General features: G+C 48.0%; 1 protein-coding gene across 1 annotated transcript in view; it reads left to right on the top strand.

Annotated features, from left to right (window-relative positions):
* The window catches only part of SAG (S-antigen visual arrestin), a 39,729-nt gene that overhangs the window by 2,055 nt on the left and 22,175 nt on the right, over positions 1–15,499 (top strand). The window contains exons 2-6 of the mRNA XM_042781322.1: positions 3,149–3,209; positions 7,623–7,667; positions 9,413–9,606; positions 12,751–12,810; positions 14,499–14,575. Of these exons, the coding sequence (XP_042637256.1) occupies positions 3,149–3,209; positions 7,623–7,667; positions 9,413–9,606; positions 12,751–12,810; positions 14,499–14,575 (437 nt within the window). The remainder of the gene's footprint in view (positions 1–3,148; positions 3,210–7,622; positions 7,668–9,412; positions 9,607–12,750; positions 12,811–14,498; positions 14,576–15,499) is intronic.

Raw genomic sequence — 15,499 nt, 5'->3', positions numbered from 1 at the left:
AAGTGGCAGATGATCAAGGATAGATGGTATTGAAGGAAGAAGTCCAAGCTGCACTGAAGGAATTGGCAAAACACAAGGCTCCAGGAGTTAATGGAATATCCATTGAGGTTTCATGGATGGAGGTGCTTACTTGTTTATGCCAAGAAATTTGGAAGACAGCTGCCTGGCCAAGTAGCTGGAAGAGAACCATATTTGTGCCCATTCCAAAGAAAAGTGATAAAAAAAGAATGTGCAGATTATCAAACCACATCATTAATAGCACACCCAAGTAAAATTTTGCTAAAGATAATTCAAAAGTGGTTGTAGCAATATAATGACAGGGAACTTCCAGAAATGCAAGTGGGATTCAAAAGAGGATGTGGAAGGAGAGATATAATTGCTGATGTCAGATGGATCTTGGCTGAAAGCAAAGAATACCAGAAAAATATTTACCTATGTTGTTTTGACTATGCAAAGGTATTTGACTGTGTGGATCATGACAGATTATGGATAACATTGCAAAGAATGGGAATTCCAGAACACTTAATTGTGCTCTCTAGGGACCTGTACATAGACCAAGAGGCAGTCATTTGAATAGAACAAGGAAATACTAAATGGTTTGAAATCAGGAAGGGTGTGTGTTAGGGTTATATCCTTTCACCATACTTACTCAATCTGTATACTAAGCAAATAATCCTGGAAGCTGGATTATGTGAAGAAGAACACGGCATCAAGATTGGAAGAAGACTCATTAACCATCTGCAATATGCAGACGACACAACATTGCTTGCTGAAAGTGAAGATGACTTGAAGCACTTACTGATGAAGATCAAAGAATATAGCCTTCAGTATAGATTATACCTCAACACAGAGAAAACTAAAATTCTCACAACTGGACCAATAAGCAACATCATGATAAATGGAGGAAAAAAATGGAAGTTGTCAGGGATTTCATTTTACTTGGATCCATAGTCAATACCCATGGAAGCAGCAGTCAGGAAAGCAGACTTCGTGTTGAACTGGGTGAATCTGCTGCAAAGTGTTAAGAGGCAAAGGTATCACTTTGAAGACTAAGGGGCGCCTAACCCAAACCATGATATTTTAAGTCTCTTGTGTGCATGTGAAAGCTGGACAATGAGTAAAGAAGACCGAAGAAGAGTTGATGCCTTTGAATTGTGGTGTTGATGAAGAATACTGAAATACCATGGACTGCGGTAGTGTAGTGCCTAAGGCACTTGACTGCTAACCAGAAGGCTGATAGTTCAAACCCACCAGCCACTCCTTGGAAGGAAGGTTGGGCAATCTACTTCTGTAGTGATACCGCCTCGGAAACCCAAGGAGGGGTCTCTATGAGTCGGGTCTGACTCGACGGCACGTAACAACAACAACATCAGCCAGAAGAATGAACAAACCTGTCCTGGAAGAAGTGCAGCCAGAATGTTCTTTAGAAGGAAGAATGGCCCGACTTCATCTCACCTACATTGATCATGTTGTCAGATGGGACCATTCCCTGAGAAGGATATTGTGCTTGAGGAGGGTCAGTGAAAAGGGGAAGACCCTCAATGGGATGGATTGACACAGTGGCTGCAGTGATGGGCTCAGGTACAGCAAGCATTGTGAGGATGGCACAGAACCAGGCAGTGTTTCCTTCTGTTGTACGTGGGGTCACTGTGAGTGGGAGCTGACTCAATGGCACCTCACAACAACAACAACATACTCAAGGTGTTATTTTGCGGTTACGGACTTGCTTTAATTTTCTTCAACTTCAAGTTGAACTTGCATATGAGCAATTGGTGATTTGTTCTACAGTAGGCCCCTGGCCTTGTTCTGATTTCCATGTGTATGGTGGCCCTTGATGTTGTTGAAAAGGTATTTGCAATGAATAAGTCATTGGTCTTGCAAAAAACCTGCCATCCTTTCCGCCTTTCTGTCACCATGTCCATGTTTCCCAGCTCCTTTGTGCCCAATTTTCGCATCCAATCGCCAGTAATTATCAATGCATCTCGATTGCATTTCATCAGTTTCAGACTGCAGAAGTCGGTAAAAACTTCAGTTCTTCATCTTTGGCATTAGTGGTTGGTGCATAAATTTAAATAATAGTTGTATTAACTGGTCTTCCTCGTAGGCACATGGATATTATCCTATCACAGACAGCATTGTACTTCAGGGCAGATCTTGAAATGTTCTTTTTTACTATGAATGTGACATTATTCCTCTTCAATCTGTCATTCCTGGCATAGTCAGGAATGCCAGGTTGCCAGGTTCCAAATGGCCAGCGTTAGTCCATTTCAGCTCACTAATGCCTATGATATTGATCTTTATGAGTTCCATTCCATTTTTGATGAGTTCCAGATTTCCTGGGTTCATAGTTCATACATTCCATGTTCTAGTGATTAATGGATACTTGCAGCTGTTTCTTCTCATTTTGAGTCATGGCCCATCAACAAATGAAGGTCCTGAAAGCTTTACTCTGTCCATGTCATTGAGGTCGACACTACTTTGAGGAAGCAGCTCTTGCCCTGTTGTGTTTTGAGTGCCTTCCAACCTGAGAGGCTCATCTTCCAACACTATGTCAAACATTGTTCCCCTGCTATTCATAAGGTTTTCACTGGCCAATCTTTTCAATAACAGACTTCCACATCCTTCTTCCCAGTCTGTCTTAGTCTGGAAGCTCCGCTGAAACCTGTGCACCATGGGTGACCCAGCTGGTATCTGAATACCAGTGTCATAGCCTTTAGCATCCCAGCAACACACAAGCTACCACAGTACAACACGCTGACAGGCAAATAAATGTTCCACTAATGGGATTATTAGTTAATTTGACGTGTTTCCTTGGGTGATATGAACCCTGCGCTCCATGGGAAAAGGTGGGAAAAGCAGGGAGCTCCTGACCATCCAAAAGGGAAGGAAGAATTCCTGAGGGGCAGGGAAGAGGTAAGGGAACTAGTAATCCGGGATATGTGAGGCTCAGGATGGAGCACTCCTTGTGGAATCTACTGTCGCCACACACAACTGAGTGGAGCACGGGGATAGGGTCGACCAGCTGCAGAGCCAGGTGGCTCCTCTCCACGAGACTAACCAAGATATTTGAGCTGTGCTGATTTTTAACGTGAATTATTTAGCGTAGAGTTGTTGGATCATCTAGAAGTCACACCTCTTCTCCCCATAGGTGACTATCTACCTGGGGAAGAGAGACTACCTAGATCAAGTCACCCAAGTAGAACCTGTGGGTAAGTTGAGTCTGGAGTGAAACTTGAATGGCAGTTTGTTATTGTTGTTGTTGTAGCTCATTAGACCAGTGGCTGTTAGCTTTGTACTTGAAAAAGATTGCCTCACAATAATCTAATCAAGGAAATGCAAATTAGAGCATCCCTGAGAGGCTGCTGGTGGCGTGGAATTATTTTAAAGAGGGTCAAGAGACAAAGGATTGGTATCTAGGGACATAAAGAACTCACAAAACTCAACAGTAAGAGGACAACTATTGCATGAGGCCGCTATCATAAAGGTCAGGAAAAGATTTCCACACAGAAAGATGTGTTCTTACCAGGCATGAGAAGGGAAGGTCAGGTAAATCACTAACTAAACACATACCAAGTTAGGTGAAGGGAAAGGCAATTACAATAAGGGGGAGGCCAGCACAAGGTCAAGGCCAAGGAACATACTGGGAGGGACGCAGGAGTTCAAGGCAAGAAAGGTCAGTACTACGACATGCACAGTCCTAGAGTGACAGGGATAACAGTGTACAGAGAAGGGCAGCGGTATAATCAAACCAACAGTCCAGGGAGCAGATGAGCAAGAGGCATGAAGAGGCAGTTCACCCACGAGGGTTACAGACAGCAGAGAAGCACGTGAAGAGATGTTCAGCATTGTTAGACATCAGGAGGGTACAGTCAAGACCCAACGAGGTAGCAAGAGCCGTGTGGCAGGATGGCTGCAATGAAGATGCTTCCAACTTTTCCACATTGTAATTAACATCCATGTGGACAGATCCTTGTAGACAGATCTTTACATCTCTCCGTTGTTTCTTTTAATTTTATTCCAGTAAAATATGTATAACATAAAATTGGCCGTTTCACTTCACATAACATGGGACCATTTCACGTTTTTATGTGCACCATTCGGTGACATTGATTACACTCAAAATGTGTGCAACCGTCACCATGTCTATTTCCAAAACCTTTGCGTCACCCCAAAAACAAACTCATATCCATTAAGCAATAAAGATCCATGAGTTTTAAAAAGCAAATTAGTGAGTTGGATTTGGCTTGGATAACATGCTGCCAAGTGACTTTCCAGAAGGGGCTTGGCTAAGGGCCACCCTCATCCTCAGCGCCTGCAAGAGCCTGGTTCTCCACACTTTTTCTTATTTAACTTGTTACGTTAGATAATTATAGGCTCGCTGGAAGTGGCAAGCAGAGTACAGAGAAGGGCCTTGCAGGCTTCGCCCGGTTTCTTCCGATGGTTACATTTTACATAATTACAGTACAGTACCAAAGGAGGAAGGGACAGTAGTACACTGCGTGTAGTTCTTTGTCGTGGTGTGGCATTGTGTAGACACAGGATTAGTCCACCGCCACCACCAGGCTGTCCGTCGGGCACCCTCTGTGGTCACACCCGCCTCCCTCCTCCCCACTGTCCCTAGCCCCTGGTGACCAGTGACCTGCTTTCCACCTCCCTCATGTCATCTTGAGGATGCTCTGTAAATAGATCCTGCAGGGAGTGACCTCCACGTTGGCTTTTAAAATAGCGACACCACCTAATGCTGGTGAAGACACAGAGAAACTCGGTCCATCATGCGTTGTGTCTGGGGATGGAAAACGGTGCAGCCATTCGAGAAAAGAGCCCGGCAGTTTCTTCAAACACTGAACGTGCACTTGGGGTGTTTACCCCAGGGAAATGGAAACACGACCACAGTAAACTTGACACACGTGTTTACAGCAGCTTGCTTTGTAACAGCCTCAAGCAGAAAACAACCGGAATATCCCTCGAAGGGCAGAGGCTAAGCCAGCAGTGTGAGCCCTGCCGTGACGTTGGTGGTGGCAGCCAGGTAGGCGCCTGACTCCCGGCGACCCCGGGACAAAATGCTAGTCCCGCCCCATCCCCTGAGTGACTACAGATAGGACCATGGCAGGATTATTGTTGCCTGAGTTTCCATCTTAGTTTGGAAGTTTTTCCGAAGCCTGTTCATCATCTTCAAAAAACGAAAACTCAACTGCCATCGAGTTGATTCCGACCCACAGTGACGCCTGTTGGGTTTTCAAGGCTGGAAGTCTTTACGGAAGCCAACTGCCCCATCTTTCTTCTGTGGAGCAGCTGGTTGGTTCAAACTATAGACCTTTAGGTTAGCAGCCAAATACCTTAACCACCAGCGTCATGGCAACCACCACTGACAGATGGCTGGTGGTTGCACGTGAAGTGTACTGGGCGGGAATCAAACCCAGATTTCCTGCACCAAGCAGAAAACCCAAACCCACCACCACTGAGCTGATCCCAACTCATAGCATCCCTACAGCACAGGGTAGAACTGCCCCTTGGGGCTCGCAAGGCTGTCAGTCTTCCTGGATCCCGTGGAGCAGCTGGTGGGTTGGAAATGCCAGGCTTCTGGTTAGCAGCCAAATGCCTTGACCACTGCGCCATCAGATCTTCTGCACAGAAGGCACAACTTTTGCCAGTGACCCACCATGAAGTACTACTCAGCAAGCAAAAGGAGTGAGCTGCTGCTACACCAACACTTCAGGGTCTCGGGCACGAAGGTGAGCAGTAACCGCCAACGTGGAGGTCACTCCCTGCAGGATCTATTTACAGAGCATCCTCAAGATGACATGAGGGAGGTGGAAAGCAGGTCACTGGTCACCAGGGGCTAGGGACAGTGGGGAGGAGGGAGGCGGGTGTGACCACAGAGGGTGCCCGACGGACAGCCTGGTGGTGGCGGTGGACTAATCCTGTGTCTACACAATGCCACACCACGACAAAGAACTACACGCAGTGTACTACTGTCCCTTCCTCCTTTGGTACTGTACTGTAATTATGTAAAATGTAACCATCGGAAGAAACCGGGCGAAGCCTGCAAGGCCCTTCTCTGTACTCTGCTTGCCACTTCCAGCGAGCCTATAATTATCTAACGTAACAAGTTAAATAAGAAAAAGTGTGGAGAACCAGGCTCTCGCAGGCGCTGAGGATGAGGGTGGCCCTTAGCCAAGCCCCTTCTGGAAAGTCACTTGGCAGCATGTTATCCAAGCCAAATCCAACTCACTAATTTGCTTTTTAAGTCCCATGGATCTTTATTGCTTAATGGGTATGAGTTTGTTTTTGGGGTGACGCAAAGGTTTTGGAAATAGACATGGTGACGGTTGCACACATTGTGAGTGTAATCAATGTCACCGAATGGTGTGCATAAAAACGTGAAATGGCCCCACGTTATGTGAAGTGAAACGGCCAATTTTACGTTATACATATTTTACTGCAATAAAATTAAAAGAAACAACAGAGAGATGTAAAGATCTCTTTACAAGGATGTTCACCGAATGTTAATTTGAAATTAATTTGCAATTTGGAAAAATTGGAAACATCTGAAGTTCCTTAACAATGGGTTGTTGTTGTTGTTATGTGCCGTCGAGTCGGACCTGACTCATAGCAACCCCTCCTTGGGTTTCCGAGGCAGTAACATTATGGAAGTAGATTGCCCCATCTTCCTTCCAAGGAGTGGCTGGTGGGTTTGAACTGCCAGCCTTCTGGTTAGGAGTCAAGTCCCTTAGGCACTAGGCTACCAGAGCTCCTTAACAATGAGAGATTAAATAATCCATGCAATGGAGTGATCGGCAGCCATTAAAAAAATAAAACCCTGTGCTGGGGCGCCCCTAGAGGACAGAGCCAAACTTTCCCATAGGGTTTCCAAGGCTGTCAATCTTTACGAAAGCAGACTGCCTCATCTTTCTCCCACAGGGTGGCTGGTGGGTTCAAACAACCAAGCTTTTGGTTAGCAATTGAATGCTTTAACCATTGCACCACCAGAGCTCCTTCTTAAACTGATTAGTATATATTATTATATACACACATACATATTTATATGTGTGTGCATACATATGTGCATATGTGTATATATATTTATATACATTTATTTGCAATATATGCCAGTCACCCTCTGGTCAGCCCTGATTCATGGCAGTGCCACGTGTGTCAGAATAGACCTAGGCTCCGTAGGATTTCCAGTGGCTGATGTTTTGGAAGTAAGTCACCAGTCCTTTCTTCCAGGACACCTCTGGGTAGACGAGAACCCCCAGCCTTTTGGTTGGCAGCCACACGCATGGCACGCCTGCACTACCCAGAGACTCCTGGCGATATACAGTTGAGCGTTCACAATCCTGAGCAGCGTGGGTAGCGGGATCTCGTTTTTGGGATATAACACATTCATATCATTAAGTGTGTATACATCTGGGGGGAAATTCTGCACCGATGTCTTGACAATGACTGTCTGTGGGGAGTGGAAATTAGGGTGACTTTGTTTTCTCTTCGCTTAACTTGACTTTCTAATTTTTCCATAATGAACATGGATTGTGTGTGTGACTAAAATATTTACAGTGTCTTCGGGAGGCAGCTGGTCGCTCTGATCTGCTGCCCTCATCGTTCTCCCTCTTCTGGTTTAGATGGAGTCGTGTTGGTCGATCCCGAGCTCCTCCAGGGAAAGAAAGGTGAGGTGTGGCTTCTTGTCCGATGTGGTACCTCTGGTGACAGCGGGCCCTGGGACGAGGCTTTAGAAGGAGAAGCTCCTGGTGCAGAGAGAAGGGAGGGCAGCTGACGTCTTCTTGCACGTCCACCTGCATCCCCAGAGAAGGCTCACCGCCCGGTCCTGTTCACTCAGAGCTCACTGTCCATTTTTCACACCAGGAAGCGAAGACTCAGAGAAGTACCTGATGAGTCACCAGTGAGAGCCAGTGTCCTTGGCTCTGTGTTACACAGTCCCCCACTGGGGCAAAATCCAAAAGGAGGTCTCCTGAGCCTGCTGGGAGTCAGGGGAAGTGAAAAGGAGAGTGTGCTTTGATGTTTACTGCAGTGGTTCTGCACCCCTGCGTCACAACATGCTGGATATTGCTGGTGGTTTTGATGTGTGTGGCAAGCCATTTATTACCAATGAAAGTTACATAAAGGAAATAAATCATCACTGACTCAAGTCATTCTGATGAGAACGTCACTATGACTCAGTCCCATTCAAAAGATGCTTTTTTGAGTGGTTGCTACCAGCAACCACAAGGAATTGTTCATAGCCCTAGAAATGCCCAAGGGTAAATGTCACGTGTGGGACATCAGCTCTGAGGAGTTCAGGGCAGAAGTGGGGTGGAAGACACCCCCTCTATGGTTCCCCACTCAGAAATTGCTGCTCTCTCACACTGGGGAGCAGGTTGTTTGAGCCCTGGCATCCCTGCCCCTGGCTAGGAAGGCACTTCCTCTTAGGAGCCACTCCTAGTGAGGACAGCCAGAAAGCCAGGTCTTCCAGCACCTTCCTCTTTCTTACATGGGCCAAGGTGTGGCAGGTGACAGTGGATTCTTCTGAGCTCTGGGGTGTGGGGAAGATACAGACATGAAATCCTCAACCAACAGCCACCATGTACTTGGAGGGGCCATTTCCGATACGCTTCATGTCCACAGATAATGTGCTTCATGTCATTAGATTTACATCGTTGAGGATAAACCAAAGCAAACCAGTTGCCCTCAAGTCGACTGTGACTCTTGATACCCTGTGTGTGTCAGAGTAGGGTTTTCACGGCTGGTGTTTCAGAAGTAGGTTGCTAGGGCTTTCTTCTGAGGCACCTCTGAGGGGACTCGAACCCCCGACCTGTGAGTTAGCAGCGAACACATTAACAATTTACAGCACCAGGGACTCCCAAGCCCAACCTAGCTCCACTCTTAAGCCTGTGTCCAGCTCTGGTCTAGTTTATTTTGCTCCCAAGGAGTATGTCCCTCCACTTCTTACCTTCCCCCTCAACTCCATCTAGAAAGCCTGCCCTCTAGAACCCAGCACTCTTCCAGAGCCTCCTCCAAATTCTTCAGCTGGTGGACCAAGAGAAGGTAGGGTAGAGTGGAGGAAACAATGCAGCAAGGAGTGGGGATCATGTTCTCTGTCCACAGATGTCCATCAGCCTGGCCAAATAATGTGGTTAGAAGGAAAATGTTTCCCACCCCACTGATGCACCCCTTCAGAGGAATTAACACAAACCCTAAGAGAGGTGCTGACTTTGGAAAATGTGTAACCCAGCTTGGTAGTATGGTCCTCTCGAAGCCCATCTTTTCCAGAAGCTAAAGATTGGAAGCCCCTGACTCAGGGTGTGAGCAGATAGACCGTCTGCACACTCAGTCTAGCCCCAACTTGCACCATGACAACAGATGAGGAGGGAAGCCTGACGTTTCAAAGCTCAACCTTCTCTTGTCTTCTTCCCAGTTTTCGTCTCTCTGACCTGTGCCTTCCGCTATGGCCAGGAAGACATCGACGTGATTGGCCTAACCTTCCGCAGGGACCTGTATTTCTCTCGGGTCCAGGTGTACCCTCCTGTGGGGGCTGCAAGTGCTCCCACGAAACTGCAGGAGAGTCTGCTCAAGAAGCTGGGGGCCAACACCTACCCCTTTCTGCTCACGGTGGGTCTGCACTCCTCTGTCTGCCCCTCCACCTCTCCAGCCCCTCTTCCCTGGCCCACAGCCCCTTATAATGTGAACCAGAGCAGAAGAAAGGGGATGGGGTAATCACTTCACATTTGTGGGCCTTTAAATTGCACCCTTGAAGGAAATTCTAGATTGCATGGTCTGTGATTGTCTTTTTTTAAGTCCTTGAAAATAGCCTCTCAGCCTTTGAAGGCGCCATTTCAACCCACTGTTTAAATATTTTCCTTCATCCGACCACCTAATTATACGCGCATGTGTTATTCCTTTGCTTACTCAACTATAAAAAGAATGCAGGCAAACATCCTCTCAGTTGGCTCTGAGGAGCTCTGGACAGGAAAGGGTGCCCTGAAGTACCCTTAGTGCCACACTCAGAGGACCAGGGTTGGTCAATCACTTCGTTTTGCCTGGTGGAACCTGGCTGCCAAGCATGCCAGAACGCATGCACTCAGAAGTCTTGCACGTGAACTCCATGTAGGGAAAGCTACTGCTACTCTCTGTATTAGTATTTTTTTTGTCTTAAAATTATACACTCCTCCAAACTTTATGGAGTTCCTGGGTGGTGCAGATGTTAAATACTGAACTACTAGCAGAAAGTTGGGCACTTTGAACCCACCCAAAGGCATCTCAGAAGACAGGCCTGGAAATCTACTTCCAAAAGGTCACAGCATTAGAAACCCTATGGAGCAGTTCTGTTATCTGGACGAAGAAGCCCTCTTCCTGGTCCTCACCCTATTGGTAGGAAGAATCTCTGCGAGCAAGCGATCTGTAGGCAGGCAGTCCCAGGAGATCCATGAGCAAACGGTGGTGGTCAGCAGCGGCTTGGCAAACTCAACCAAGTGCCGGTCGCTCAAGCACACAAGCCTTTATTGAAAGCAAACTATGTTTCCATAGGGGAAATGGACCTCTCTCCATGAGTGGGGAGGGCCATTAAAAGCAAGGGGTATCTCCAGAAAAATGGAGAAGGGTCTTTCCCATGGAATGGGAAAGATGCCAAACTGCCTCACTTACTAGTTTTTATACTTCCTGAAAGGGGCATTCTTAAGGTGGGGCTGGGCCTCTTGAGTCAGGGTCCTGTGACCCTGATTAATTAGCCAAATCTCACAGGTGGTTACGGGCAGTTGCAGGTGTTAGTTTATTAACCTCCTTAAATATTCCACGTCTGTGGTTCTGCTTAATTTTAATTGGCCAAATCTCACAGGCAGTTGAGAGTGGTTACAGGTGTTTGCTCATTAATATTCTGCCTCTCTCCCTTTTCTCCTCCCTTCAGGCCTGCCCCAGGGGCGGCCCTCCAGTCCTACCTTCCTGCCTAACAGTTCTCCTCTGCACACATGGGGTCTCCATGAATCAGAACTAACAACAACAATAACAAAAGTTATGTTCCTGAAAATTAATGTTGCGAAAAGAACCAGAAGAGGGAGCTTTGCGGTGGTTACTAGGGACATGAAAGAGATGCTACTTCTTTGTGTCTGCACAGGACCAGGCAGTGCTTTGCTCTGTGATCCAGAAGGTCCCCATGAGTGGGAGCCAACTCAACAGTGACTGGCAGCTGCCTGTAGAGTTAAACAAAAGGATAAGTTGTTCTACTGGAAGGGAGAAGAAAAGTCATCTTGAAAGCAAAAAGAAAAAAGTTACCCAGTCCTGGAACCCCATGCACTAGTGTTAGGGATGTAACCTGGTGTAGCCTTTTGGATACAACATGTCAGTATTAACCGAAAACCTTGCTTTTGACCTGACATTGCCATTTCTAGGAATTTATCCTATGGGATAAGTTGGACCAATGGGTGCAAAGGTGTATGAAGAAAGAAAGTCATTGCAGCATTGTCTAAAATGGCTAAAAAGTAAAAACCATCTAATTGATGCAGTTGAATTTTGGTGTTGGCGAAGAATATTGGATGTACAGTGGACTTCCAGAAGAATGAATCTGTCTTGGCAGAAATGCGGCCAGAATGCTCTCAGAAGCAAGGATGGCAAGGCTGTGTCTCGTACTTTGGACATGTGATCAGGAGGAACCAGTCCCTGGAGAAGCCATCATACTTGTTAAAGTAGAGGATCACTGGAAAAGAGGAAGACCCTCAATGAGACAGACTGACACAGTGTCTCCAACACGGGCCTCAGACACAGCAACAATCGTGAGGGTGGCACAGGACCGAGGGTTGTTTCCTTCTGTTGTACATGGCGTCATTGTGAGTCAGAACCAACTTGACGGGACCTAACAGCAACAGGCAGCAAAGAGGACGGGCTAAGTGGAAGGTGATGTGATGTTCTAGAAGCCCTAAAGGCGATGGTGGAGATGTGGAAAAATGTTCAGACCCACTCTGAAGAGGATCACCAAAAACAAAACCAAACCCACTGCTTGTTGAGTTGGTCCCAACTCACAGTGACCCTAGAGGACAGAGTGGAACTGCCCACAGGGTCTCCAAGGCTGTCAATCTTTACAGAAGCAAAGCCCAAACCAAACCCACTGCCACTGAGTCGATTCTGACCCATATAGCCCCTGTAGGACAAAGTGGAACTAACCCACTGCCGTTGAATTGATTCTGACTCACAGCGCCCCTAGAGGGCAGAGTCGAACTGCCCCATAGAGTCTCTAAAGGCTGTCAATCTTTACAGTAGCAAGACCCAAACTACACTCACTGCCATTGAGGTGATTCTGACTCACAGCGCCCCTAGAGGACAGCGTGGAACTGCCCCATGGGGTTTCCAAGTCATCTTTACAGAAGCAAAGGCCAAGCCAAACCCACTGCCATCTAGTCAGTCCTGAGTCATACAACCCTATAAGACAGAGTAGAACAGCCTCATAGGGTTTCCAAGGCTGTCATCTCTGTGTAAGCAGACTGCCTCATCTTTCTCCCATGGAGCGGCTGGGGGTTTGAAACGTTGACCTTTCAGTTAGCAGCTGAGCACTTTAACCACTGCACCACCCTGGCTTCTCTGAAGAGGGTTAAGATGGTGGGGTGATTAAACCAGCACAAGTTTTGGAAGGTGATGTTAACATGACTGTGGGCGTTGTGGGACGTTTTTCTTTTGCTAGTTCATCGACATTTTTCAATTGCAATGGCTGCATGGGACACGTGGAGTAACCCCTCTGAATGACATGATTTTTTTCCTTTCTTCCCACAGTTTCCTGACCATCTGCCCTGCTCAGTCATGCTGCAGCCAGCCCCACAAGATGTGGGAAAGGTTAGTTAGAGACTCCTTCCTTCCTTCAACTTTGTAAAAAGTGTTTCTTATCAAAGAGAATTTCAAACGTTCATGGAAGAGAAGCCATCGTGAATCCACCACTTGTCTTTCTACGTCTTGACCAGGACTCACCTGGTGAAGTAGACTCCCACCGTCAGGGACTCACATGCTAACACAGAGCAACAGATAAACAAGGGAAACATCGCACAGCAGATGCTCGCGGGCGCTCTAAGGAACAAAGGCACGGGAGGGGCAAGGGATCCCTGGTGGGTTTCTTCAGGAAGGTCTCTCTCATGCCAGGATACAGTAGAGACCCACAGAAAGAGGGTGAAGGCTGTGGTCTTCTTGGGGAGCGCCTCGGGGCAGAGGGAACACCAGTGCTATGCTTGGCATGTTCGGGGTGGCAAGGAAGCGGGTAGCTTGACTGGGAGGAACAAGGGCTGACTGGCAGAAGCTGAGGCCACAGTGGTGTGGGGAGGCGCCGCCAGGAGCACCTTGGAGGCCACTGTATGGACTTGGTTTCTCTTCTGAGCTGGAAGCCATTGGTTTTTAAAGGATCATGATTTCATTTGTCAAATGGGGACAAAGGGGACAAGTGTTTCAGGTAGAAGGAATAGCACATGCCCAGAGTAGAATACAGGGCATGGCACTTTCAGGGAGCAGGGTTGCCCGGAACGTACCGGAACATATTGGAATATCCTGGAACAAACAGTGTTGGGGGAGGGTGGAAGCAAGGTGAGTGAGCAGAGCAGAGGTGCAGTGTGCTAAATGGTGCCAGCGTGATGGTGGGTGGTGATGTGTGTTTAATTTCTGTCTAGATTTTGTAACTGCTGCTAGTCCATGGCATTCCACACAAAACTACGTCTTCTCTGATCCTGTTTACACGGACGCTTTTATGGACTTTTGCCGATGACGCTTCTAGTCAGTCAATGATGGGCAGGGCCGTGCCTCCTGTTGTCCCTCTGTGTGTCACCAAGGAGGTGGTGGGGGCTTGGTGCTCAGGGCTGAGGAGTGTGCACCCTGGGCTGAGGGCGGGAGACGGCCCACAGGTGCCTTTGTTGGACACATGCTTAAATTGTCGTTTGGCTCATTTAAAAAAATCAAGATATTTCACTCCAAGTTCCATTTTTAGTTTTTTAACCTGGGGGAGCCCCAGCACTAGGTCCCCCCTTACTGCCCCGTGCAGCAGCTGTGCACAGGGGTCAGGGCGCTGGCACCCCAGCAGGGGTCCTCATGGAGGCTTGTCCATCTCCCCTCCTCCTGCCACCCTGTGAGGGTCTGTCGCCCCTGCTGTGGGCAGTGGGAGGTCAGTAAATTGCCCATGAAGGGTGTCATTGGAGGACAACTACGTGTGGTGTGGAGGGGACTGGACGCTGGGGAAGATGGTGGGAGGAGAGGGCCAGTGGCAGGTCACACTGTGTGGCTCCTGTGGGGTTCGTGTCACCAGGCTGAGGCCCTTTGCTGGGAGCTTTGACCCTAGGCCCTCTCCTCATGCTGACATCACCATTTCATTGTCAGTCCACTGCAGAATCTCTTTCAGTGATGGAACTCTGAAAAGGATAGTGTTAAAGAGAGATGGTTAAGCCTAACAGCCCCACCCCAAGGTTTGAACCTCCGTCCTGCTCCCTCGAGCCTTTGCTGGCAGGGAACCACTGACTGCAGCCCCATCTTTTCTCTTGTCCCTGCAGTGCTGTGGGGTCGACTTTGAGGTCAAAGCATTCGCCGCAGACAGTGCAGACAGTGAAGAGGACAAAATTTCCAAAAAGTAAGTGTAGTGGGTAGCATAGTGGCTAAAGCACTTGACTGCTAACCAGAAGGCTGGCGGTTCAAACCCACCAGCCACTCCTCGGAAGGAAGGTTGGGGAATCCTACTTCTGTAGTGATACCACCTCGGAAACCCAAGGAGGGGTTGCTATGAGTCGGGGCCGACTCGACGGCACATAACAACAACAACAACAACAACAGTGGCAGGTGGGGGGGAGGGGTGCTGGGGACAAGCAGGTGAGGGTGGGACGCTGCCCCTCACTTGACCTCAGTGTGACAGGACTCTTCTTACAGGGCCAGCATGGCCGGGGTGACAGAACCTTCCCAGGTCAGGCAGTTAAAGATGGAACCTTCTACAGATAAGATGTGGTCAAGTGGCTGATCATTTGGAGGGAAAAAAAGAAAATGTGGAGGGAGTTAGTACCTCAAGGACTCCCGTCAGCCCCTGCCAACTCCCAGACTCCTTTTTTCAGTTTCCTTCTTGCAGCCGACGAGACTTCTAGCCATGCCTCAGCTTCTCCTCACACACCTCCTTAGGCACATACGTCCAGGGTTACAGCACCGAAGAGTGATAAGTATGTCACGCTTACATAGGGCTTAGATTCATGTTCAGGGAACCCTGGTGGCACAGTGATTAAGTTCTCAGCTGCTAACCTAAAGACAGTAGTTCTAACCTGCAAGCTGCTCCGAGGGAGAAAAGACCTGGTGATCAGCTCCCGTGAAGACTGACAGCCTTGGAAACCCACTGGGGCAGTTCTACTCTGTCCTCTAGGGGCGCTGTGAGTAGAATCAATTTGATGGCAGTGGGTGTGGTTTGGGCTTTGCTTTTGTGAAGATTGACAGCCTTGGAGACCCTGTGGGGCAGTTCCACTCTGTCCTGTAGGGGCGCTGTGGGTCAGAATGGACTCCACGGCAATGGGTGTGG

The sequence above is a fragment of the Orycteropus afer genome, unplaced genomic scaffold (assembly GCF_000298275.1).
Source record: "Orycteropus afer afer isolate SDZICR_OR568_19922 unplaced genomic scaffold, OryAfe1.0 scaffold00006, whole genome shotgun sequence".
Classification (NCBI taxonomy): domain Eukaryota; kingdom Metazoa; phylum Chordata; class Mammalia; order Tubulidentata; family Orycteropodidae; genus Orycteropus; species Orycteropus afer.
This window is presented reverse-complemented; position numbering and strand designations above follow the sequence as displayed.